Below are 26404 nucleotides of genomic sequence, written 5' to 3'. Positions count from 1 at the left end.
CGACAGGTGGTTACAAGCATACAGGGGTACTTGACTACTACAAGGCTAAACAGGTACGAGGTTACAAGGCTACGAGGCTACGAGGCTTCGTATCTACAAGGCTTCAACTGGAAACAATAGCTCCATTCAGCAGAGTTAATTTATCTCATACAAAAGAACTGGTTACCATTGTTGCAGATTCTTGCCAATAGAATATATTAATCATCCACAAAATCGTAATCCCGTAAGAAAACATTGCTCCAGAATGCCCATTGTTACCGTTTCCCGTAACTGTTTTTGTAATTAATAATTTAATTATTTGGTTATTGTTATTTCATTATTCACAGTTATGTTTATTAGTTTTTTTATTTAATTGCATTAGGAGGACTCTAAGAAAGTGAAACCGTTTGCTCAACGGCCGTCTAGTCATGTGTGAGTGTCGTTGTTTCGAGTGTGCCCGAGGACGGCCGAAGAAGCTCGATGGTGACGTAGCCGAGTGACGCGCTCAGCGGTGGCGCGCGAGTGTGCGGCACGGGACTTGCAAGCCGGACTCGACAGCAGCAGGATGGTTCGGTGCGACCGTCTGGCCCGCGGTGTGGCAGCGGCGCGGAGGCGCGTTGACCACATGCTGGGGCCCCACTCAACATGCTCAAAGTAAGGAGTCGACGCTCATACTTGTTATGGCCAGAATAGGCGAAGGTCGGGGCTGTGAAATACTACATGCTAAAATAGACTGTGATTCGCAACATAATTTGACTTTCTTCAGGACCGGCAATAATTTTTGTAGTGGATGAATGAACTTAAAGAAGTTAATGAACTTGTCACTCGGGCCCACATAGTCATAATTTGGATGGAGTGCACGGACACAGTTCAAGTACGTTTACGTATTATCATGAGAACTGCCGTATGAGCCGCGAGCAAACGGGAAAGTGCGCGCACAGGACAAAATAAAAAACTTTAGATTTTTTTTCAACTATAGTTTTATATATATATTTTTTTGTATAGGGCATCTATGTGTTTCATGCAATGTATACGTGGAGGGGGTTGTAATCCTCGGTAGGTCTGATAGTAAATGTTGACTGCACTTAATTTTTTGTGTTTTTATAATGGTACTCACACATTGCCCGGGGAATAAGGGAATAAGCTATTTACCTTTGGTTGGCCTTGGGGCATGAGTGTGGGGAAGAGTTGCTAATCGCACTGTTGCGGGAGTTACGCAGCAGCGCGGTTGCACCATTTATACACTACTTAAGGCTTACCGCAACAACTACTCACGTCAGACCTGATGCAACCAGCACTCCCTTCAAGCCTGTTGCACTAACGTCTTACTTCAGGTCTGCCACAGCAACAACAATTACTTTAGACATGCCACAACAACTTACTTCAGGAATGGCATAACAACAACTTACTTGACGTCTGCAACAACAATTCACTTCATAACTGCTTCCAGGCTCACGTTTAAGGGGCAGTTACTCCTGGATACGTGCTCCAAGGAGAGACAATTCCCAGAAAATATTATTATAGTGAATTTAATTTTTCTAAATTCTACGCAAAATGGCTGAGTATTGTTTCAAGTAATAAATAATACCTGCATTAAGTCTTCGGGCCACACATGTAGGTATCCTAGTTTCCTAATCATCATCCATTTATATGATCTATCAGGTTTTAACCTGTATTCGCCACGTTTAAGTTGTACTTACCTTCTATTATGGAATTTTTATTCTTAAGCATAAAATATTTGTTTTATTGTCGTTAGAAAGTATAACTGTACCTACTATAATGTTGCAAAAATAAAGTTGTTAGACAACCTCACTAAAGAGGCTTTTGGATTATTTCTAAACTTTTTTTTTGAAGTCTAGAACCTGCAAGTGTTTATTATATATATTTCAAAAAATTATAGTTAATATTTCAACTACTATATCAAAAAAACATTAAAAAATAATTTTGTTTGCCAATTTGGTTTTTCAATTTAAAGATAAAGATTTTTTTTTTAAAAATAGACAGTTAAAATTTGATACTTTTGAAAATGCCCTTTCTGGTTTGTGTTTGGAAGATATATGATTCAATATTTTTCAGGTCATGCATTTCATTCTAATAGTGAAATTTCCGGTTGGATACCTTTAAGATAATAAAGGTTCTAGAATATAAATTTATTTATATTCAATACTTTATAACATGAGTTTTATTTGTCAGTTTTCATGTATGGTACTTCTCAGCGACTACCACATCAGTTGAATGAATACTTTGAATGAATGAAAGATTAGGAATTTAACGTCTCCTTAAGTCAAAATCAAGGTCACCATGCTCAGTGAGTCTACACTCGATCGACAAATTTGGCTGTAGAACCATCACGAAAATGTAACTTAAAAACACATGTTGATCTGAATAATGATTAGAACTGCTTCCCAAGACTGCCTTTGAAGTTGGAAAAAAAAATTCTTTGCATGACTTTTTTAATCGGGTAACTTTGACTATTCACAGTGTAAAAAAAATCAATTTTATAACATAGCAAGTTATTTGATAAAATTAGCTTTCTTTTCAAATACCTTGCTATGCCAAAACAATAATATTTTTACAGTATGTCTAGTCAATCTGTACCCGATTATTTTTTTGCTGCATAAGTCATCCAAATAATATATTTTTCCCTGAAAGTAGTGCATATTTATTTTATTTTGATTTATTATCAATAGTGGTTTACAGTTATTGGGTAACACAACTTAGTGGGTGACGTTATGTAATAATTTGTTGCAAGATGGGGACTTAAAAACTTTTGAAAAAATAACAATAATTTCAAAAATACTATACTTTTTTAATCTTTTATTTTTTTAATCAGAGCCGTAGTTAAGGGGTGTTAGGCCCCGCAACCTTGGATTTTTTTCTCCACAATTTGCTATAATTCTAATTTTGAACAATTCATCCCAATTTCTGGCGTGTCAAGGCATGAATCATATCTCCCAGACCTTCCATTACTTGTTGCAACCACATATTTACTAACAGGCTCTAGTCTGTAAGCGCAGCGAGGAAATTTGTCGATCGAGTGTAGACTCACTGAGCATGATGACATTGATTCTGACTTTAAGGAGACGTTAAATTCCTAATCTTTCATTCATTCATTCAAATCATTCATTCAACTGATGTGGTAGTCGCTGAGAAGTACCAAACATGAAAACTGACAAATAAAATTCATGTTATAAAGTATTGAATATACATAAATTTCGATTCTAGAACCGTTATTATCTTAAAGGTATCTAACCGGAAATTTTTTCTAATAGAATAAAATGCATGACCTGAAAAATCTTTGAATCAGATATCTTCCAAACACAAACAAGAAAAGAAAACAGGAAAACATTATTTCACGTGGGCGACTACAACAAACAAGATTTTGACATCAGCTCACAAGTGTTGACTTCAACAAGTAGCGGACGCTAAGTCCTATGCCTAGAGACTAGAAAAATTCGCGGTTTCAATGACCTCTAGTATAGACTCTACGATCCTCTATGTACTGGGATAAATTGCACCTGCTCATTGGATACTGACTCGTGACACGCGTTACTTGGGATTCTTGTGATTTGATACTTCTTTTGTTGAAGGTTTTTCATTGGCTTATAGTCCTTCAGATAAACGGTGGTCCAATCACTGACTCAGCATAAAGGTGTACGAGTTTGGAGTCTTGCCTACCGCGAATTTTTCCGGTCTCTACCTATGCCACGTGAAAGCAAAATATTTTGCAAGAAAGCTGTATTGCAAGCTGTATGAAAATGTTTGGAATTGCAAGTGTCCTTCGGGACAGGCTCTGCGTGAGAAGTGCGAGCCGGGGAGCACACAGAGGAGTCGAGGCACGCACTTATCTCCAGGTACTTCTGGTGCACGTTGTCGTACTCCTCCCAGACGATGCTGCGGAAGCGGTTCCTCTCCTTGGACAGCGGGCTGACGGCCTCCTGCCGGCTGGGCGAGTTCGGGTTCCTGCAACCAGAGGCAACTCCTCACAGCGGCGGCTCCGAGGACTCCTACCGGGGAGGCTGCGTCGTGAGTGCCATTAGCTCATCGACCATCGCCACACACCCCAATGGACATGGACCAGTCCACTCCCCGGGCAATGACCTGCTCCCCTTCCTCAGGCAATCCGCATGCAAGCATTACGGTTGCACTTAAGCCCCGCCGGGACGCCTCTTCCTTGCCAAGGACATGAGATATCCAAGGCGGGTGGCAACCGCTCCACAGAGATCTTGCAGGCAGAGCGTAGGTAAGTAGGCTTGACCGAGTACAGCGACGGGAGAGCGTAGCTCATCGTCCCTACCTGACACCCGGTCCTTTCCTGGACCTGGCAGGACGCCCACTCCTACCAAACCACTGGGACCGAAGTCCCCACTTCTCGGGGTAGCCCCTGTCGGAAAGTTAGGGGTCGCCTTGCTCAAGAGAGGCTATTTGAGAAGCATCGTGGAACCGTTCTGAAACCATGTTGGAGGCTAGTCTCGGATACTAGGACTTGTGCAGAAGACCCGACACCTCAAACGACTGCCTTCCTTCTCTCCCAAGGTGGAAGACGGCAACATGGCCACCCCCGAGCGATATGCAACAGGGATCCCCGCTCTTAAGAGAGTCACCGAGTGGCGTACTCACTTGGCACGTTTACAACCACGCCACTTCCTGCAACTCAGCTGTTTCCACGCCGAGAGGTTTGTTTCAGAAGTGCAATCTGACACGTGCCTGCAAAGGAATACTCAAAGAGTCAAAAAATAAGTTTTGGTTAGAAATCGTTATGTTACTCCTCAACATAGAGATCGGATTGATCCAACATCTCTTGTTTTTACGGCATTCCTTTGTTGTCTCAACAACACAAACAATGCACGTGCGTCGTCCTCCACATCCACTCGTATACGGGAAGCCTATTTTCACAGACGAGAGAGCCAAACGCCCGATCGTGCATCTTCGGTTTTTTTTTGTTCATTGTAAATAAATATGGCGGTGTTGATAAAAGGATACTAATGGCCAATTAGGTTAGGTTAGCTACATTATAAATACTTTAAAACATTGTGGACGGTTGATTTGGTTAGGATAGCTACAGTAAAGATACGGAAAACATGAACTTCGGGGAACTTCGGGTTTTGGCTCTCGTCTGTGAAAAGAAGGCTTCCCCTCGTATACCGGCGACTGGGACAGTGGCGCGTGGAGTGCCGGTGTGAAGAGCCTGGGTGTGTCGGATTGGGCTTGGAATGTCTGCACATCTATGGTCCCAAATACTCTTATTTATTAGCTTCAAAACAACTTTTGATGAAAGAAAAGTTCAACACACGAATTAAAGTATTTGAGTTGACATAAACATACCCTGACCTTTGGTGCTGTGGAGGGACTATCGCCCTTGTTCCCTCCGTCTCAGAAGCCGCACGCATGTCCTGTTTGGGATCGCCTGTCCACTTGGCGTGGAAATACGTGTCTATGTTAATGTAAAGAAGAAAAAAAACTGGCGTGTATAATCTCATACGTTAGTTCTTTGTTTTTTAAAATAACCGATGTTTTTTTCTAAACATGGTGATAATTATTTTTAAGTAACTCCATTAATCTAATCTTTCACCAGACATCCTGTACTGGATGCTGAACCTAGACCTGGGAACCTGGTAAAATAAAGTTTTTTTTTATCAATTAAGATCAAATAAAAGGAGAAAATAGCTTTTGCATTTTTGCGCCAAGCGAGTGTCGAAAAAGATAGTGCTCACCCAAGTCAAGCTAAGCCAACTCATTATCATTTTACACTTATTTATCGATCATGTATGAAGTTATGCATTTATTTGAATACCCGGTAAATCCTCTCAACGATTCAGGATTGTTGACAAGAGGGGTGGGGGGCAATATTATGGAGCGATACTCCTCCCCGCCAATCAGTATCCCGCCAACTACAGATACGCCACTCCCATATTGGCGAGAGTTCCTTGATTGTCTCTCTGGGGATTGTGGTATGTGGTAGGTCTCTGTTTACGTACCAACCTCGCTTAGTAAAGTTGGAAACAAAACCATCAAGTAATATGTAACCAAATAAGCATTTAATAATATTTAGTAGTGCATATATCCTGCATATTAGTGCCAAGTACTCAATTATTCGTGTTAAATGTTCAATACTCTCCTTTTCTCATAATAATAATATTTTCTAAAAAAGAAATTATTTTTAAGACATGCATGGTGGCATTTTCGTAGTTTTTTTTCCTTAAATAGGCAAATAATTTTCTCTATAGTATTTAGTTGCGGGGAGGTTTTAGTTTATAACATGTACCCAAAATCTTTTTCGTCCCATTCCAGAATTTAGAAACAATTGTGAATTTTTTTAAAGTTGTCTAGCCAGAAAAGCCACGATAGTAATTATGTGCATAAGATTATAAACTTTTGCCACGAAAACAAAATCAAAAAGTTAATTTCGATACACTATATTTAAATATTCTATAAACTTTACATTTTTTAAGATGCAAAAAAACACTTTTCGTGTTATTGAAAAAAATATTTTCTCTCAAATACAAAGTATACCTTTAAATCAAATTGGTTGGTGCATTATTACCGAGATTGGAAAAGGACAAACTTCAGATAAGTACTAGCTTGGGCAACAATCTAGTGTCCACCCCTTACCCAAAACTCATACCCAGCTTCATCAAATGAATGGAAAACAGCTACTCGAAAAAACTATAGTTTGCTAAATATAATTTTTTTTCAACTATGACACCTTTGTTTCACAAGCATATCCTTAAGAACATACCAATATTATCTTCAAACATGTTTCTCGACTAGCTGTGAAAATAAAAAACTCTAGCGTGGTCTGTGTTTCTTAATAAGATAAATTTCTTTAAGACTAATGTCTACATTTGGCAAACGATTCTAAACAGGTTTGATAAAAGAAAAAGCGTACTGAATGACACTGCTAATGACCGTTCAGATAAAACACCTGTCACTGCTTATCATGGTGACCCAACGTTGCTGGCCTGCAGTCTGTAGAGAAGTAATAGCCCATCTCTCGGTCGCGGTGGCTAGGGATTGGGCATGCCTGCAGTATGTAGAGAAGTGATAGCTCATCTCTCGGTACGGTGGATAGGGATTGGGCATGCCTGCAGTATGTAGAGAAGTGATAGCTCATCTCTCGGTCTCGGTGGCTAGGGATTGGTCTGGCCTGCAGTCTGTAAAGAAGTGATAGCTCGGCACTCGGTTTAGGTGGCTAGGGATTGGTCTGGACTGCAGTCTGTAGGGAGGTGATAGCTCGGCACTTGGTCTCGGTGGCTAGGGATTGGTCTGGACTGCAGTCTGTAGGGAGGTGATAGCTCGGCACTTGGTCTCGGTGGCTAGGGATTGGTCTGGACTGCAGTCTGTAGGGAGGTGATAGCTCGGCACTCGGTCTCAATGGCAAGGGATTGGGCTGGCCTGCAGTCTGTAAAGAAGTGATAGCTCGGCACTCGGTTTAGGTGGCTAGGGATTGGTCTGGACTGCAGTCTGTAGGGAGGTGATAGCTCGGCACTTGGTCTCGGTGGCTAGGGATTGGTCTGGACTGCAGTCTGTAGGGAGGTGATAGCTCGGCACTTGGTCTCGGTGGCTAGGGATTGGTCTGGACTGCAGTCTGTAGGGAGGTGATAGCTCGGCACTTGGTCTCGGTGGCTAGGGATTGGTCTGGACTGCAGTCTGTAGGGAGGTGATAGCTCGGCACTCGGTCTCAATGGCAAGGGATTGGGCTGGCCTGCAGTCTGTAGGGAAGTGATAGCTCATCTATCGGTCTCGGTGGCTAGGGATTGGTCTGGCCTGCAGTCTGTAGGGAGTGATAGCTCATCCATCGGTCTCGGTGGCTAGGGATTGGTCTGGCCTGCAGTCTGTAGGGAAGTGATAGCGCGGCACTTGGTCTCGATGGCTAGGAATTGGTCTGGCCTGCAGTCTGTAGGGAAGTGATAGCTCGGCACTCGGTCTCGGTGGCTAGGGATTGGTCTGGATTGCAGTCTGTAGGGAAGTGATAGCTCGGCACTCGGTCTCAATGGCAAGGGATTGGGCTGGCCTGCAGTCTGTAGGGAAGTGATAGCTCATCTATCGGTCTCGGTGGCTAGGGATTGGTCTGGCCTGCAGTCTGTAGGGAGTGATAGCTCATCCATCGGTCTCGGTGGCTAGGGATTGGTCTGGCCTGCAGTCTGTAGGGAAGTGATAGCGCGGCACTTGGTCTCGATGGCTAGGAATTGGTCTGGCCTGCAGTCTGTAGGGAAGTGATAGCTCGGCACTCGGTCTCGGTGGCTAGGGATTGGTCTGGATTGCAGTCTGTAGGGAAGTGATAGCTCGGCACTTGGTCTCGATGGCTAGGAATTGGTCTGGCCTGCAGTCTGTAGGGAAGTGATAGCGCGGCACTTGGTCTCGATGGCTAGGAATTGGTCTGGCCTGCAGTCTGTAGGGAAGTGATAGCTCGGCACTCGGTCTCGGTGGCTAGGGATTGGTCTGGATTGCAGTCTGTAGGGAAGTGATAGCGCGGCACTTGGTCTCGATGGCTAGGAATTGGTCTGGCCTGCAGTCTGTAGGGAAGTGATAGCTCGGCACTCGGTCTCGGTGGCTAGGGATTGGTCTGGCCTGCAGTCTGTAGGGAAGTGATAGCTCGGCACTCGGTCTCGGTGGCTAGGGATTGGTCTGGCCTGCAGTCTGTAAAGAAGTGATAGCTCGGCACTCGGTTTAGGTGGCTAGGGATTGGTCTGGACTGCAGTCTGTAGGGAGGTGATAGCTCGGCACTTGGTCTCGGTGGCTAGGGATTGGTCTGGACTGCAGTCTGTAGGGAGGTGATAGCTCGGCACTTGGTCTCGGTGGCTAGGGATTGGTCTGGACTGCAGTCTGTAGGGAGGTGATAGCTCGGCACTTGGTCTCGGTGGCTAGGGATTGGTCTGGACTGCAGTCTGTAGGGAGGTGATAGCTCGGCACTCGGTCTCAATGGCAAGGGATTGGGCTGGCCTGCAGTCTGTAGGGAAGTGATAGCTCATCTATCGGTCTCGGTGGCTAGGGATTGGTCTGGCCTGCAGTCTGTAGGGAGTGATAGCTCATCCATCGGTCTCGGTGGCTAGGGATTGGTCTGGCCAGCAGTCTGTAGGGAAGTGATAGCGCGGCACTTGGTCTCGATGGCTAGGAATTGGTCTGGCCTGCAGTCTGTAGGGAAGTGATAGCTCGGCACTCGGTCTCGGTGGCTAGGGATTGGTCTGGATTGCAGTCTGTAGGGAAGTGATAGCTCGGCACTCGGTCTCAATGGCAAGGGATTGGGCTGGCCTGCAGTCTGTAGGGAAGTGATAGCTCATCTATCGGTCTCGGTGGCTAGGGATTGGTCTGGCCTGCAGTCTGTAGAGAAGTGATAGCTCGGCACTCGGTTTAGGTAGCTAGGGATTGGTCTGGACTGCAGTCTGGAGGGAGGTGATAGCTCGGCTCTCGGTCTTGGTGGCTAGGGATTGGTCTGGCCTGCAAACTGTAAAGAAGTGATAGCTAGGCACTCGGTCTCGGTGGCTAGGGATTGGGCTGGACTGCAGTCTGTAGGGAGGTGATAGCTCATCTATCGGTCTCAGTGGTTAGGGATTGCTCTGGACTGCAGTCTGTAGGGAAGTGATAGCTCGGCAATTGGTCTCGATGGCTAGGGATTGGGCTGGCCTGCAGTCTGTAGGGAAGTGATAGCTCGCCACTCGGTCTCGGTGGCTAGGGATTGGGCTGGCCTGCAGTCTGTAGGGAGTGATAGCTCATCCATCGGTCTCGGTGGCTAGGGATTGGTCTGGCCTGCAGTCTGTAGAGAAGTGATAGCTCGGCACTCGGTTTAGGTAGCTAGGGATTGGTCTGGACTGCAGTCTGGAGGGAGGTGATAGCTCGGCTCTCGGTCTTGGTGGCTAGGGATTGGTCTGGCCTGCAAACTGTAAAGAAGTGATAGCTAGGCACTCGGTCTCGGTGGCTAGGGATTGGGCTGGACTGCAGTCTGTAGGGAGGTGATAGCTCATCTATCGGTCTCAGTGGTTAGGGATTGCTCTGGACTGCAGTCTGTAGGGAAGTGATAGCTCGGCAATTGGTCTCGATGGCTAGGGATTGGGCTGGCCTGCAGTCTGTAGGGAAGTGATAGCTCGGCTCTCAGTCTTGGTGGCTAGGGATTGGGATGGCCTGCAGTCTGCAGAGAAGAGATGATTCGGCACTCGGTCTTGGTGGCTAGGGATTGGGCTGGCGTGCAGTCTGTAGGGAAGTGATAGCTCATCTATCGGTCTCGGTGGCTAGGGATTGGTCTGGACTGCAGTCTGTAGAAAAGTGATAGCTCGGCACTCGGTCTCGATAAATAGGGATTGGGCTGGCCTGCAGTCTGTAGGGAAGTGATAGCTCATCTATCGGTCTCGGTGGCTAGGGATTGGTCTGGACTGCAGTCTGTAGGGAAGTGATAGCTCGGCACTCGGTCTCGATAAATAGGGATTGGGCTGGCCTGCAGTCTGTAGGGAAGAGATAGCTCATCTATCGGTCTCGGTGGCTAGGGATTGGTCTGGACTGCAGTCTGTAGAAAAGTGATAGCTCGGCACTCGGTCTCGATAAATAGGGATTGGGCTGGCCTGCAGTCTGTAGGGAAGTGATAGCTCATCTATCGGTCTCGGTGGCTAGGGATTGGTCTGGACTGCAGTCTGTAGGGAAGTGATAGCTCGGCACTCGGTCTCGATAAATAGGGATTGGGCTGGCCTGCAGTCTGTAGGGAAGAGATAGCTCGGCACTCGGTCTCGATAAATAGGGATTGGGCTGGCCTGCAGTCTGTAGGGAAGTGATAGCTCGGCACTCGGTCTCGATAAATAGGGATTGGGCTGGCCTGCAGTCTGTAGGGAAGAGATAGCTCGGCACTCGGTCTCGATAAATAGGGATTGGGCTGGCCTGCAGTCTGTAGGGAAGTGATAGCTCGGCACTCGGTCTCGATAAATAGGGATTGGGCTGGCCTGCAGTCTGTAGGGAAGTGATAGCTCGGCACTCGGTCTCGATAAATAGGGATTGGGCTGGCCTGCAGTCTGTAGGGAAGTGATAGCTCATCTATCGGTCTCGGTGGCTAGGGATTGGTCTGGACTGCAGTCTGTAGAAAAGTGATAGCTCGGCACTCGGTCTCGATAAATAGGGATTGGGCTGGCCTGCAGTCTGTAGGGAAGTGATAGCTCATCTATCGGTCTCGGTGGCTAGGGATTGGTCTGGACTGCAGTCTGTAGGGAAGTGATAGCTCGGCACTCGGTCTCGATAAATAGGGATTGGGCTGGCCTGCAGTCTGTAGGGAAGAGATAGCTCAACTATCGGTCTCGGTGGCTAGGGATTGGTCTGGACTGCAGTCTGTAGAAAAGTGATAGCTCGGCACTCGGTTTAGGTGGCTAGGGATAGGGCTGGCCTGCAGTCTGTAGGAAGGCGATAGCTCATCTATCGGTCTCGGTGGCTAGGGATTGGTCTGGACTGCAGTCTGTAGAAAAGTGATAGCTCAACACTCGGTCTCGATGACTAGGGATTGGTCTGGCCTGCAGTCTGTAGGGAAGTGATAGCTCATCTATCGGTCTCGGTGGCTAGGGATTGGTCTGGACTGCAAACTGTAGGAAGATGATAGCTTATCTATCGGGTTCGGTGGCTAGGGATTGGGCTGGCCTGTAGTCTGTAGGGAGATGATAGCTTGGCTCTCGGTCTCGGTGGCTAGGGATTGGTCTGGCCTGCAGTCTGCAAAGAAGTGATAATTCGGCACTCGGTATTGGTGGCTAGGGATTGGGCTGGCCTGCAGTCTGTAGAGAGTGATAGCTCATCCATCGGTCTCGGTGGCTAGGGATTGGGCTGGCCTGCAGTCTGTAGAGAGTGATAGCTCATCCATCGGTCTCGGTGGCTAGGGATTGGTCTGGCCTGCAGTCTGTAGGGAAGTGATAGCTCATCCATCGGTCTCGGTGGCTAGGGATTGGTCTGGACTGCAAACTGTAGGAAGATGATAGCTTATCTATCGGGTTCGGTGGCTAAGGATTGGGCTGGCCTGCAGTCTGTAGAGAGTGATAGCTCATCCATCGGTCTCGGTGGCTAGGGATTGGGCTGGCCTGCAGTCTGTAGAGAGTGATAGCTCATCCATCGGTCTCGGTGGCTATGGATTGGGCTGGGCTACAGTCTGTAGGGAGGTTATAGCTCATCTATCGATCTCAATGGCTAGGGATTGGGCTGGGCTACAGTCTGTAGGGAGGTTATAGCTCATCTATCGATCTCAATGGCTAGGGATTGGGCTGGCCTGCAGTCTGTAGGGAGTGATAGCTCATCCATCGGTCTCGGTGGCTAGGGATTAGTCTGGCCTGCAGTCTGTAGTGAGGTGATAGCTCATCTATCGGTCTCGGCGGCTAGGGATTGGGCTGGCCTGCAGTCGGTAGAGAAGTGATAGCTCAGCACTCGGTCTCGGTGCCTAGGGATTGGTCTGGCCTGCAGTCTGTAGGGAAGTGATAGCTCGGCACTCGGTCTCGGTGGCTAGGGATTGGGCTGGCCTGCAGTCTGTAGGGAGTGATAGCTCATCCATCGGTCTCGGTGGCTAGGGATTGGTCTGGCCTGCAGTCTGTAGTGAAGTGATAGCTCGGCACTCGGTTTAGGTGGCTAGGGATTGGGAAAGCCTGCAGTCTGTAGTGAGGTGATAGCTCATCTATCGGTCTCGGCGGCTAGGGATTGGTCTGGACTGCAGTCTGTAGGGAAGTGATAGCTCATCTATCGTTCTCGGTGGCTAAGGATTGGTCTGGACTGCAGTCTGTAGGGAGGTGATAGCTCATCTATCGGTCTTGGTGGCTAGGGATTGGTCTGTCCTGCAGTCTGTAGGGAAGTGATAGCTGAGCTCTCGGTCTTGGTGGCTAGGGATTGGGCTGGCCTGCTGTCTGCAGAGAAGTGATTATTCGGCACTCGGTCTTGGTGCCTAGGGATTGGGCTGGCCTGCAGTCTGTAGAGAGTAATAGCTCATCCATCGGTCTCGGTGGCTAGGGATTGGTCTGGCCTGCAGTCTGTAGGGAAGTGATAGCTCGGCACTCGGTCTCGGTGGCAAGGGATTGGGCTGGCCTGCAGTCTGTAGGGAAGTGATAGCTCGGCACTCGGTCTTGGTGGCTAGGGATTGGGCTGGCCTGCAGTCTGTAGGGAGTGATAGCTCATCCATCGGTCTCGGTGGCTAGGGATTGGACTGGCCTGCAGTCTGTAGTGAAGTGATAGCTCGGCACTCGGTTTAGGTGGCTAGGGATTGGGCTGGCCTGCAGTCTGTAGGGAGGTGATAGCTCATCCATCGGTCTCGGCGGCTAGGGATTGGTCTGGACTGCAGTCTGTAGGGAAGTGATAGCTCGGCACTCGGTCTCGATGGCTAGGGATAGGGCTGGCCCTTCAGTCTGTAGGGAAGTGACAGCTCATCTATCGGTCTCGGTGGCTAGGGATTGGTCTGGCCTTCAGTCTGTAGGGAGGCGATAGTTCATCTCTCGGTCTCGCTGGCTAGAGATTGGGCTGGCCTGCAGTCGGTAGAGAAGTGATAGCTCGGCACTCGGTCTCGGTGGCTAGGGAATGGTCTGGACTGCAGTCTGTAGGGAGGTGATAGCTCGGCTCTCGGTCTCGGTGGCTAGGGATTGGTCTGGCCTGCAGTCTGCAGAGAAGGTATAATTCGGCACTCGGTCTCGGTGGCTAGGGATTGGTCTGGCCTGCAGTCTGTAGGGAAGTGATAGCTCGGCACTCGGTCTTGGTGGCTAGGGATTGGGCTGGCCTGCAGTCTGTAGTGAAGTGATAGCTCGGCACTCGGTTTAGGTGGCTAGGGATTGGGCTGGCCTGCAGTCTGTAGGGAGGTGATAGCTCATCCATCGGTCTCGGCGGCTAGGGATTGGTCTGGACTGCAGTCTGTAGGGAGTGATAGCTCATCCATCGGTCTCGGTGGCTAGGGATTGGTCTGGCCTGCAGTCTGTAGGGAAGTGATAGCTCGGCACTCGGTCTCGATGGCTAGGGATAGGGCTGGCCCTTCAGTCTGTAGGGAAGTGACAGCTCATCTATCGGTCTCGGTGGCTAGGGATTGGTCTGGCCTTCAGTCTGTAGGGAGGCGATAGTTCATCTCTCGGTCTCGCTGGCTAGAGATTGGGCTGGCCTGCAGTCGGTAGAGAAGTGATAGCTCGGCACTCGGTCTCGGTGGCTAGGGATTGGTCTGGCCTGCAGTCTGTAGGGAAGTGATAGCTCGGCACTCGGTCTCGGTGGCTAGGGATTGGGCTGGCCTGCAGTCTGTAGGGAGTGATAGCTCATCCATCGGTCTCGGTGGCTAGGGATTGGTCTGGACTGCAGTCTGTAGAGAAGTGATAGCTCGGCACTAGGTCTCGGTGGCAAGGGATTGGGCTGGCCTGCAGTCTGTAGGGAGGTGATAGCTCGGCTCTCGGTCTCGGTGGCTAGGGATTGGTCTTGCCTGCAGTCTGTAGAGAAGTGATAGCTTATCTCTCGGCCGCGGTGACTAGGGATTGGGCTGGCCTGCAGATTGAAGAGAAGTGATAGCTCATCACTCGGTCTCGGTGGCTAGGGATTGAGCTGGCCTGCAGTCTGTAGAGACATTATAGCTCATCTCTTGTTCTCAATGGCTAGGGATTGGGCTGGCCTGCAGTCTGTAGAGAAGTGATAGCTCATCTCTCGGTCGCGGTGGCTAGGGATTGGGCTAGCCTGCAGTCTGTAGAGAAGTGATAGCTCATCTCTCGGTCGCGGAGGCTAGGGATTGGGCTAGCCTGCAGTCTGTAGAGAAGTGATATCTCATCTCTCGGTCTCGGTGGCTAGGGATTGGTCTGGCCTGCAGTCTGTAGAGAAGTAATAGCTCATCTCTCGGTCTCGGTGGCTAGGGATTGGTCTGGCCTGTAGTCTGTAGACAAGTGATAGCCTATCTACAGGTCGCGGTGGCTAGGGATTGGGCTGGCCTGCAGTCTGTAGAGAAGTGATAGCTCATCTCTCGGTCTCGGTGGCTAGGTATTGGGCTGGCCTAAAGTCTGTAGAGACATTATAGCTCATCTCTTGGTCTCAATGGCTAGGGATTGGGCTGGCCCGCAGTCTGTAGGGAGGTGATAGCTCATCTATCGGTCTCGGTGGCTAGAGTTTGGTCTGGCCTGCAGTCTGTAGAGACATTATAGCTCATCTAATGGTCTCAATGGCTAGGATTGGGCTGGCCTGCAGTCTGTAAAGAAGTGATAGCTCATCTCTAGGTCGCGGTGGGTAGGGATTGGGCATGCCTGCAGTCTATAGAGAAGTGATATCTCATCTCTCGGTCTCGGTGGCTAGGGATTGGTCTGGCCTGCAGTCTGTAGAGAAGTGATAGCCTATCTCTCGGTCGCGGTGGCTAGGGATTGGGCTGGCATGCAGTCTGAAGAGAAGTGATAGCTCATCTCTCTGTCTCGGTGGCTAGGGATTGGGCTGACCTGCAGTCTGTAGAGAAGTAATAGCTCATCTCTCGGTCGCGGTGGCTAGGGATTGGGATTGCCTGCAGTCTGTAGAGAAGTGAAAGGTCATCTCTCGGTCTCGGTGGCTAGGGATTGGCCTGGCCTGCAGTCTGTAGAGAAGAAATAGCTTATATCTCGGTTTCGGTGGCTAGGGATTGGTCTGGCCTGCAGTCTGTAGAGAAGTGATAGCCTATCTCTCGGTCGCGGTGGCTAGGGATTGGGCTGGCATGCAGTCTGAAGAGAAGTGATAGCTCATCTCTCTGTCTCGGTGGCTAGGGATTGGGCTGACCTGCAGTCTGTAGAGAAGTAATAGCTCATCTCTCGGTCGCGGTGGCTAGGGATTGGTCTGGCCTGCAGTCTGTAGAGAAGTGATAGCCTATCTCTCGGTCGCGGTGGCTAGGGATTGGGCTGGCATGCAGTCTGAAGAGAAGTGATAGCTCATCTCTCTGTCTCGGTGGCTAGGGATTGGGCTGACCTGCAGTCTGTAGAGAAGTAATAGCTCATCTCTCGGTCGCGGTGGCTAGGGATTGGGATTGCCTGCAGTCTGTAGAGAAGTGATAGCCTATCTCTCGGTCGCGGTGGCTAGGGATTGGTCTGGCCTGCAGTCTGTAGAGAAGTGATAGCCTATCTCTCGGTCGCGGTGGCTAGGGATTGGTCTGGCCTGCAGTCAGTAGAGAAGGTATAGCTTATCTTTTGGTCTCGGTGGCTAGGGATTGGGCTGGCCTGCAGTCTGTAGAGACATTATAGCTCATCTATCGGTCTCGGTGGCTAGAGATTGGTCTGGCCTGCAGTCTGTAGGGAGGTGATAGCTCATCCATCGGTCTCGGTGGCTAGGGATTGGGCTGGCCTGCAGTCTGTAAGGAGGTGATAGCTCAATTCTTTTTGTCTCGGTGGCTAGAGATTGGTCTGGTCTGCAGTCTGTAGGGAGGCGATAGCTCATCTCTCGGTCTCGGTGGCTAGAGATTGGTCTGGCTTGCAATCTGCAGGGAGGTGATAGCTCGGCACTCGGTCTCGGTGGCTAGGGATGGGGCTGGCCTGCAGTCTGTAGGGAAGTGATAGCTCGGCACTCGGTCTCGGTGGCTAGGGATTGGTCTGGCCTGCAGTCTGTAGGGAAGTGATAGCTCGGCACTCGGTCTCGGTGGCTAGGGATGGGGCTGGCCTGCAGTCTGTAGGGAGGTGATAGCTCGGCACTTGGTCTCGGTGGCTAGGGATTGGTCTGGCCTGCAGTCTGTAGGGAAGTGATAGCTCGGCACTCGGTCTCGGTGGCTAGGGATTGGTCTGGCCTGCAGTCTGTAGGGAAGTGATAGCTCGGCACTCGGTCTCGGTGGCTAGGGATGGGGCTGGACTGCAGTCTGTAGGGAGGTGATAGCTCGGCACTTGGTCTCGGTGGCTAGGGATTGGTCTGGCCTGCAGTCTGTAGGGAAGTGATAGCTCGGCACTCGGTCTCGGTGGCTAGGGATGGGGCTGGCCTGCAGTCTGTAGGGTGGTGATAGCTCGGCACTCGGTCTCGGTGGCTAGGGATGGGGCTGGACTGCAGTCTGTAGGGAGGTGATAGCTCGGCACTTGGTCTCGGTGGCTAGGGATTGGTCTGGCCTGCAGTCTGTAGGGAAGTGATAGCTCGGCACTCGGTCTCGGTGGCTAGGGATGGGGCTGGACTGCAGTCTGTAGGGAGGTGATAGCTCGGCACTTGGTCTCGGTGGCTAGGGATTGGTCTGGCCTGCAGTCTGTAGGGAAGTGATAGCTCGGCACTCGGTCTCGGTGGCTAGGGATGGGGCTGGCCTGCAGTCTGTAGGGTGGTGATAGCTCATCTATCGGTCTCGGTGGCTAGGGATGGGGCTGGTCTGCAGTCTGTAGGGAGGCGATAGCTCATCTCTCGGTCTCGGTGGCTAGAGATTGGTCTGGCTTGCAATCTGCAGGGAGGTGATAGCTCGGCACTCGGTCTCGGTGGCTAGAGATTGGTCTGGCCTGCAGTCTGTAGGGAGGTTATAGCTCATTTATCGATCTCAATGGCTAGGGATTGGGCTGGCCTGCAGTCTGTAAGGAGGTGATAGCTCATCTCTTTTTGTCTCGGTGGCTAGAGATTGGTCTGGTCTGCAGTCTGTAGGGAGGCGATAGCTCATCTCTCGGTCTCGGTGGCTAGAGATTGGTCTGGCTTGCAATCTGCAGGGAGGTGATAGCTCGGCACTCGGTCTCGGTGGCTAGGGATGGGGCTGGCCTGCAGTCTGTAGGGTGGTGATAGCTCATCTATCGGTCTCAATGGCTAGGGATTGTGCTGGCCTGCAGTCTGTAGAGAAATTAAAGCTCATCTCTCAGTCTCAAAGGCTAGGGATTGGTCTGGTCTGCAGTCTGCAGGGAGGTGATAGCTAAACACTCGTTCTTGGTGGCTAGGGATTGGGCTGGCCTGCAGTCGGTAGAGATGTGATAGCTCGGCACTCGGTCTCGGTGGCTAGGGATAGGTCTGGCCAGCAGTCTGTAGGGAAGTGATAGCTCGGCACTCGGTCTCAATGGCTAGGGATTGGGCTGGCCTGCAGTCTGTAGGGAAGTGATAGCTCATCTATCGGTCTCGGTGGCTAGGAATTGGTCTGGACTGCAGTCTGTAGGGAGGTGATAGCTCGGCTCTCAGTCTTGGTGGCTAGGGATTAGTCTGGCTTGCAGTCTGTAAAGAAGTGATAGCTAGGCACTCGGTCTCGGTGGCTAGGGATTGGGCTGGCCTGCAGTCTGTAGGGAGTGATAGCTCATCCATCGATCTCGGTGGCTAGGAAATTGGTCTGGCCTGAAGTCTGTAGAGAAGTAATAGCTCAACACTCGGTCTCGGTGGCTAGGGATTGGTCTGGCCTGAAGTCTGTAGAGAAGTAATAGCTCAACACTCGGTCTCGGTGGCTAGGGATTGGGCTGGCCTGCAGTCTGTAGGGAAGTGATAGCTCGGCACTCGGTCTCGATGGCTAGGAATTGGTCTGGCCTGCAGTCTGTAGGGATGTGATAGCTCGGCACTCGTTCTCAATGGCTAGGGATTGGGCTGGCCTGCAGTCTGTAGGGAAGTGATAGCTCGGCACTCTGTTTCGGTGGCTAGGGATTGGTCTGGACTGCAGTCTGTAGGAAGGTGATAGCTCGGCTCTCGGTCTTGGTGGCTAGGGATTGGTTTGGCCTGTAGTCTGTAGAGAAGTGATAGCTAGGCACTCGGTCTCGGTGGCTTGGGAATGGTCTGGCCTGCAGTCTGTAGGGAAGTGATAGCTCGGCACTCGGTTTCGGTGGCTAGGGATTGGGCTTGCATGCAGTCTGTATTGAAGTGATAATTCGCACTCGGTCTTGGTGGCTAGGGATTGGGCTGGCCTGCAGTCTGTAGGGAGGTGATAGTTCATCTATCGGTCTCGGTGGCTTGGGAATGGTCTGGCCTGCAGTCTGTAGGGAGGTGATAGCTCGGCACTCGGTCTCGATGGCTAGGGATTGGGCTGGCCTGCAGTCTGTAGGGAAGTGATAATTCGCACTCGGTCTTGGTGGCTAGGGATTGGGCTGGCCTGCAGTCTGTAGGGAGGTGATAGTTCATCTATCGGTCTCGGTGGCTAGGGATTGGTCTGGACTGCAGTCTGTAGGGAGGTGATAGCTCGGCACTCGGTCTCGGTGGCTAGGGATTGGGCTGGCCTGCAGTCTGTAGGGAAGTGATAATTCGCACTCGGTCTTGGTGGCTAGGGATTGGGCTGGCCTGCAGTCTGTAGGGAGGTGATAGTTCATCTATCGGTCTCGGTGGCTAGGGATTGGTCTGGACTGCAGTCTGTAGGGAGGTGATAGCTCGGCACTCGGTCTCGGTGGCTAGGGATTGGGCTGGCCTGCAGTCTGTAGGGAGGTGATAGTTCATCTATCGGTCTCGGTGGCTTGGGAATGGTCTGGCCTGCAGTCTGTAGGGAACTGATAGCTCGGCACTCGGTCTCGATGGCTAGGGATTGGGCTGGCCTGCAGTCTGTAGGGAAGTGATAGCTCATCTATCGGTCTCGGTGGCTAGGGATTTGTCTGGCCTGCAGTCTGTAGGGAGGTGATAGCTCATCCATCGGTCTCGGTGGCTAGAGATTGGTCTGGCCTGCAAGCTGCAGGGAGGTGATAGCTCGGCACTCTGTTCGGTGGCTAGGGATGGGGCTGGCCTGCAGTCAGTAGAGAAGTGATAGCTCGGCACTCGGTCCTAGGTGGCTAGGGATTGGTTTTGCCTGCAGTCTGTAGGGAAGTGATAGCTCGGCACTCGGTCTCGATGGCTAGGGATTGGGCTGGCCTGCAGTCTGTAGGGAAGTGATAGCTCATCTATCGGTCTCGGTGGCTAGGGATTGGTCTGGACTGCAGTCTGTAGGGAGGTGATAGCTCGGCTCTCGGTCTTGGTGGCTAGGGATTGGTCTGGCCTGCAGTCTGTAGAGAAATGAAAGCTCATCTATCGGTCTCAATGGCTAGGGATTGTGCTGGCCTGCAGTCTGTAGAGAAATTAAAGCATATATCTCGGTCTCAATGGCTAGGGATTGTGCTGGCCTGCAGTCTGTAGAGAAATTAAAGCTCATATCTCGGTCTCAATGGCTAGGGATTGTGCTGGCCTGCAGTCTGTAGAGAAATTAAAGCTCATATCTCGGTCTCAATGGCTAGGGATTGGTTTGGCCTGCTGTCTGCAGGGAGGTGATAGCTCGGTACTCGGTCTCGGTGGCTAGGGATTGGGCTGGCCTGCAGTCTGTAGGGAGGTGATAGCTCATCTATCGGTCTCGGTGGCTAGGGATTGGTCTGGACTGCAGTCTGTAGGGAGGTGATAGCTCGGCTCTCGGTCTTGGTGGCTAGGGATTGGTCTGGCCTGCAGTCTGTAGAGAAGTAATAGCTCGGTACTCGGTCTTGGTGGCTAGGGATTGGTCTGGCCTGCAGTCTGTAGGGAGGTGATAGCTCATCTATCGGTCTCGGTGGCTAGGGATTGGTCTGGACTGCAGTCTGTAGGGAAGTGATAGCTCGGCACTCGGTCTCGATGGCTAGGGATTGGGCTGGCCTGCAGTCTGTAGACAAGTGATAGCCTATCTACAGGTCGCGGTGGCTAGGGATTGGGCTGGCCTGCAGTCTGTAGGGAAGTGATAGCTCATCTATCGGTCTCGGTGGCTAGGGATTGGTCTGGACTGCAGTCTGTAGGGAGGTGATAGCTCGGCTCTCGGTCTTGGTGGCTAGGGATTGGTCTGGCCTGCAGTCTGTAGAGAAGTAATAGCTCGGCACTCGGTCTTGGTGGCTAGGGATTGGTCTGGCCTGCAAACTGTAAAGAAGTGATAGCTAGGCACTCGGTCTTGGTGGCTAGGGATTGGGCTGGCCTGCAGTCTGTAGAGAAGTGATAGCTCGGCACTCGGTTTCGGTGTCTAGGGATTGGTCTGGACTGCAGTCTGTTGAGAGGTTATAGCTCAGCTCTCGGTCTCGGTGGCTAGGGATTTGTCTGGCCTGCAGTCTGTAGGGAGGTGATAGCTCGGCTCTCGGTCTTGGTGGATAGGGATTGGTCTGGACTGCAGTCTGTAGAGAGGTGATAGCTCGGCTCTCAGTCTCGGTGGCTAGGGATTGGTCTGGCCTGCAGTCTGTAGGGAGGTGATAGCTCGGCTCTCGGTCTTGGTTGCTAGGGATTGGTCTGGACTGCAGTCTGTAGAGAGGTGATAGCTCGGCTCTCGGTCTTGGTGGCTAGGGATTGGGCTGGCCTGCAGTCTGTAGGGAGGTGATAGCTCGGCTCTCGGTCTCGGTGGCTAGGGATTGGTCTGGCCTGCAGTCTGTAGGGAGGTGATAGCTCGGCTCTCGGTCTTGGTTGCTAGGGATTGGTCTGGACTGCAGTCTGTAGAGAGGTGATAGCTCGGCTCTCGGTCTTGGTGGCTAGGGATTGGTCTGGACTGCAGTCTGTAGGGAAGTGATAGCTCATCCATCGGTCTCGGTGGCTAGGGATTGGTCTGGCCTGCAGTCTGTAGGGAGGTGATAGCTCGGCTCTCGGTCTTGGTTGCTAGGGATTGGTCTGGACTGCAGTCTGTAGAGAGGTGATAGCTCGGCTCTCGGTCTTGGTGGCTAGGGATTGGTCTGGACTGCAGTCTGTAGAGAGGTGATAGCTCGGCTCTCGGTCTTGGTGGCTAGGGATTGGTCTGGACTGCAGTCTGTAGAGAGGTGATAGCTCGGCTCTCGGTCTTGGTGGCTAGGGATTGGTCTGGACTGCAGTCTGTAGGGAAGTGATAGCTCGGCACTCGGTCTCGATGGTTAGGGATTGGGCTGGCCTGCAGTCTGTAGGGAAGTGATAGCTCGGCACTCGGTCTCGATGGTTAGGGATTGGGCTGGCCTGCAGTCTGTAGGGAAGTGATAGCTCATCTATCGGTCTCGGTGGCTAGGGATTGGTCTGGACTGCAGTCTGTAGGGAGGTGATAGCTCATCTATCGGTCTCGGTGACTAGGGATTGGGCTGGCCTGCAGTCTGTAGGGAAGTGATAGCTCATCTATCGGTCTCGGTGACTAGGGATTGGGCTGGCCTGCAGTCTGTAGGGAAGTGATAGCTCATCTATCGGTCTCGGTGGCTAGTGATTGGTCTGGACTGCATTCTGTAGGGAGGTGATAGCTCATCTATCGGTCTCGGTGACTAGGGATTGTGCTGGCCTGCACGCCAACACGCTCTTTGTTCCGTTACGATGTGTCCTGTTACGCTGATTGTTCCGTTACGCTATGTTACGTTTTGCTGTCGGCGAGTGCAGTTATAATAGGTTATGTATGATTGACTAAAAAATTATGGTGATTCATATAATTAATGTTAGATATTTGATTATAGTTTATATATATGAAGACTTATTCATAATTATATTTAAACTTTATAGCTAAACGCCAGTTTTTTAAATTAATTAGAAGTCATCTACACGTGAACTGTTTCGTCGACTTTTAATAAAGTGAAGAGAAAAGTTAATGTGGTTTTTATTGCTTATTACAACAACAATTTCGGCAATAAAGGTTAATTATTCTTGCATTTAAAAAATGTCATTACAAGTATAATTTTAAGTATTTATTCTTTTATTATTAAAATAATAATTATTCAAATATATTCATAAAAGTATGCAATCATTTCATCAATGTTTTGTTATGATGTTGTCACGTTAAACTATCGTCCGTAAACCGACTTTACAGACAACCAATATTTTTTAGTTGAATACTCCCTTGAGATCCACTCTCCGCCGCTGACACCACGCGTGACTGAGGTTAGGCTCGAAACAAAACTCCCGCATTAACACACACTGGCCCGAGCCTTATCATCCCACAAGTCACTCCCCATGCCTCACATTTACCTTAAAGTAAAAAGAAATAGACACAGATAAGTTTCGTCTAAGAATTAAACATCTAAGTGAAAATAGCAGTAAATATTGTTTTTTTTTTCGGAAATATCCAATTTGTAAGTAAAGCGCATGTATTTTGCTCAATTTTTTAAGACGTTACATATATTTTGTGCACGAACACACGTTCTATATTCGCAACTCTATTTTGCAAGCCACATAAAGATTTTTCATGGAGCATTATTCTAGATGCCTACTACGATTGGGATCTGAAAAAAAACAACCAACATTTCAATGACAGACATCTAGGCTAGGCTGCAAGGTCCTCAGGCAAATGTCTCCTGTTCATCGGCTCCTGACTCGCGAAACATCTCAGCCATAACTGAGGCAACTGTGGCTAGGCACGCATTTGGCTGAGGATTTGTCTTTGGCTAATTACGAGCCAATCGCAGTAGCAGTGCTTCGCCGAGTCAAACATGTTTTAATTTAAGCGTATCGTGAAATGAAACTACGGAAATTTTCGGTCTGTAACTATACTTTATTACTACACATGCTTCATAGTAAGAACTTTAATTGCATTTTTATGTTTTTTGTTTAAAACTACATTGCATTTAATGTTATTTTAAAAGGTTAGTATTTAATTTTATTTTAATCATTTTATATTTAATAAATTCTTTATAAATGGTTCATGCAAATACTAAAATTGGCTGTTAAATTGGTAGATGAGTCATCAGTAATTGCTGTGATTTGTAATTTGTTAGTAAATAATTTTATGTTTTATTCTTAGATTTAACTTGTTATACGTCGTTTATGTTTCATGGTTCAGTGTTAGAGAAGGCGTACAAGCCTTAAAATGCGCCAATCAAAAGTCGAAATAAATAAATAAATAAATTAAGAAGCGAGGTTATCTGGCGAACGAGTCCCCCGAGCGAGTGCAAACATGAATCATTTTTAAACATTTGTAACCGGATATTAAGATTTCGTAGCGATAATCTAGACGGCCATCATGTCCGGATTATTCAAGGCAACGGGCAAAATTTTTTTTTTAAAAGTTCTTCGCTACGAACACGGGAGTTGGCTGCAGTTTTCAAAGTTTTGTTTCCCCTAGATAAGCGCTCGCCGCGACAGCACTAGGAAGAGGGGGCGAATGGAGAGGGGGTGCAGGGAGGGGGAGAGGTGAAGCTGAAATCTGGTGTCGAATGGGGCACCTGAGCGAGCGAGAGAGAGTGACAGTCGGGGTCTGCTTTAACAAATACAAGACATCGCAATACGCGGGGTATTGATGAGGGGGATGGGGGTAGTGGAGTTTGTGGAGGGGAGGGTTGGTGTGGGAGGGAAGGGTAAGGGGAGGGGTGCGGTGGGTATATTCCACACACGGACACGCGCCCCAGAGCAGAACCTTCAACCCGACGGTCATCTCTTGCAACTGCCCCTCCCACTGTTCCTCGCAATAAAGGCTCTCAGCGGGAAGAGAGAGATAGAATGAAGAGGTTAAAGAGAGGGAGCAGGGGGGAAACTCGTTCCGGACAAACAGCACGATCCGCGCGCGGGCAACGGCCACTGCCAGCTCCATGCGGCCAGAAACTTCTGTTATCTCGACTCCTAGCGCCCAGAGCACTCACCTCCTCCACAAACAAGCTGGCGGCCAGGTGAGAGTACAGACATTGGTTCAAGCTGATTCCGGGATCGCACAGTGCGCTCAAGCTAGTCTTTCAGTAACATCTAACCTCGGTAACGAGCAAATTCGTGGCTTTTTCCATGCTGCAAATACAAAGTCGGACGCGAAATTAAACGTAAAATTCTTTCAAATAATGCCGAGCGTGATAAATACACGCAGCCAGAATCCCCTGCCGGACTTCCCTGTCGACCATTTGCAAAGCGAAATTTTAGACTTCAAAATGAAAATCGAAAAAATGACTGGAAATAAAACTAAATCCCTGCTTCGAGCCTGATTTTCGACAATGAATTTGATTAAAATACGGCTCATCTTATAAAAAATTAAAGTCAATATTCAATACTTTAAAGTTTCCCTTTGGCTTTGTGAACTTTGATGCGCCCAATCCACCACAGATGGCAGCACCGTTGTTACACATTTCCGTTTCATTCACGAAATTACTCCCACCACATTCCGTGTACAAGAGTTAAGATCACACATCAAAATAGATGCATTGCAAATTTTCTCAGGTACAGGAACAGCACATTGACGAGGATATAACATGGACAACTTTTGACTGTTGGACAGGATTCAGTACCATTGGTCTAAATTTGCAAACATTTTCTTATTATTTATAATGGCAGGCTCAAAAATTCCGTTCCTCATTTAGCTCTGCCAATGAATAAACATACTGCAATACAGCAGGTCTATGATTTCCCCTAATTACCCTGTATATAAGTATTTATACCAATCATAACACTGAGAAGAAGCTACATTGGACTGCAGACTACAGGCCTCACCAAAAGTTTGAAACCATTAAATAATTTAATACAATTTTATTTCGCTGTATAGTTTTGGCATTAATTCCGTACTAATCACAATGCATTCTTTACTACTGCTTTTAAATGGCTTTTGACGTCTGGTTAAAAAATGTTATTACAACAAATTTTTTTCTCCGAATTGTTATTTTTTTCATATAAATTTCTTTAATAATTACAATTTAAAAACAAATGACTATTCTAGTGAGAGGTAATTTTTTAAACATACAAATGTTTGTTTAAATTTACAAAAAAATGCCATACTTACTCAATTACCAAAATAAATCTTAAAAAAATAAAAATAAACGTAACTTCTACGAAAGTGAATATTAAAAATAAACTACATATTCTTTAGTAAAATTAGGAATTTATATTAAGTACAATTAATAAGATTTTTCTACAGGAATTTTGTAACCAAAATATTATAATCCGAAATCTACTGATGGTCTTAAAATTTTGGCAGAACCTGTGTATTCGAGCAAAACCTTTTACTTATTAACCATAATTAATTCCGGGTATCAGATAAATATTCTTCATTTTAAAACACCTGGCCACCCGCAAATGATTCACGTGATGAGTAATTCCGACAACATAATTAAAAATTTTTTAAAATTTGCATCAAATATGTAGACAGTGCAGATTCAAGCCCCTCGAGTGCACACACTGGCCAATCACAAGATCAGACGCTTTTAATTCTTTGCCTGTGATCGGGTCAGTATAATTTATTACTAGGGACCGGAAAAATTCGCGTATTCATTTCACGATATGCTAGACTCCAAACAACTGTACCTTTATATTGCTTCAGCGATTGGCTTACTGTTTATCTGAAGGAATTTGAGCCAATGAAAAACCTTCAACCAAAAACACTATTGAATCACAAGCGTCCCAGTTGACAGGTGTCACGAGTCAGTAGCCAATGAGCAGGTGGTAGAGACCGGAAACATTTCGAATACATTTCGCGATAAACTGAAATTCAAATAGTTATACCTCAATGCTGCGTCTGCTATTAACTCACAACTCACCTGGATGACTCTGGGCCAATGAGAAACACCCGACCAAAGCTTTATCGAATCACAGGCTGCTACGCTGGAACGTCTCACGAGACAGCAGCCAATGAGTGGGTGACATTTGCCCGAGTGTACGTAGAACTATGGAGTTCATCCTACAGGTCATTGAACCCGCGAATTTTTCCGGTCTCTAGCAGGTGGCATTTGCCTGAGTGTGTAGGGGATTGTGGAGTCTATCCTATAGGCCATCGAAAGCGCGAATTTTTCCG

The 26404-nt window shown here is 48.6% G+C and overlaps 1 protein-coding gene across 1 annotated transcript in view; it reads right to left on the bottom strand.

Annotated features, from left to right (window-relative positions):
* The window catches only part of LOC134539261 (neuroligin-2-like), a 106219-nt gene that overhangs the window by 2136 nt on the left and 77679 nt on the right, over window positions 1-26404 (bottom strand). Inside the window, exon 7 of the mRNA XM_063381085.1 lies at window positions 3824-3942. Coding sequence (XP_063237155.1) covers window positions 3824-3942 — 119 coding nt within the window. The remainder of the gene's footprint in view (window positions 1-3823; window positions 3943-26404) is intronic.

Source organism: Bacillus rossius, chromosome 15 (genome assembly GCF_032445375.1).
Source record: "Bacillus rossius redtenbacheri isolate Brsri chromosome 15, Brsri_v3, whole genome shotgun sequence".
NCBI lineage: Eukaryota > Metazoa > Arthropoda > Insecta > Phasmatodea > Bacillidae > Bacillus > Bacillus rossius.
The sequence above is the reverse complement of the archived record's forward strand: the minus strand, read 5'-3'. Positions and strand labels throughout refer to the sequence as shown.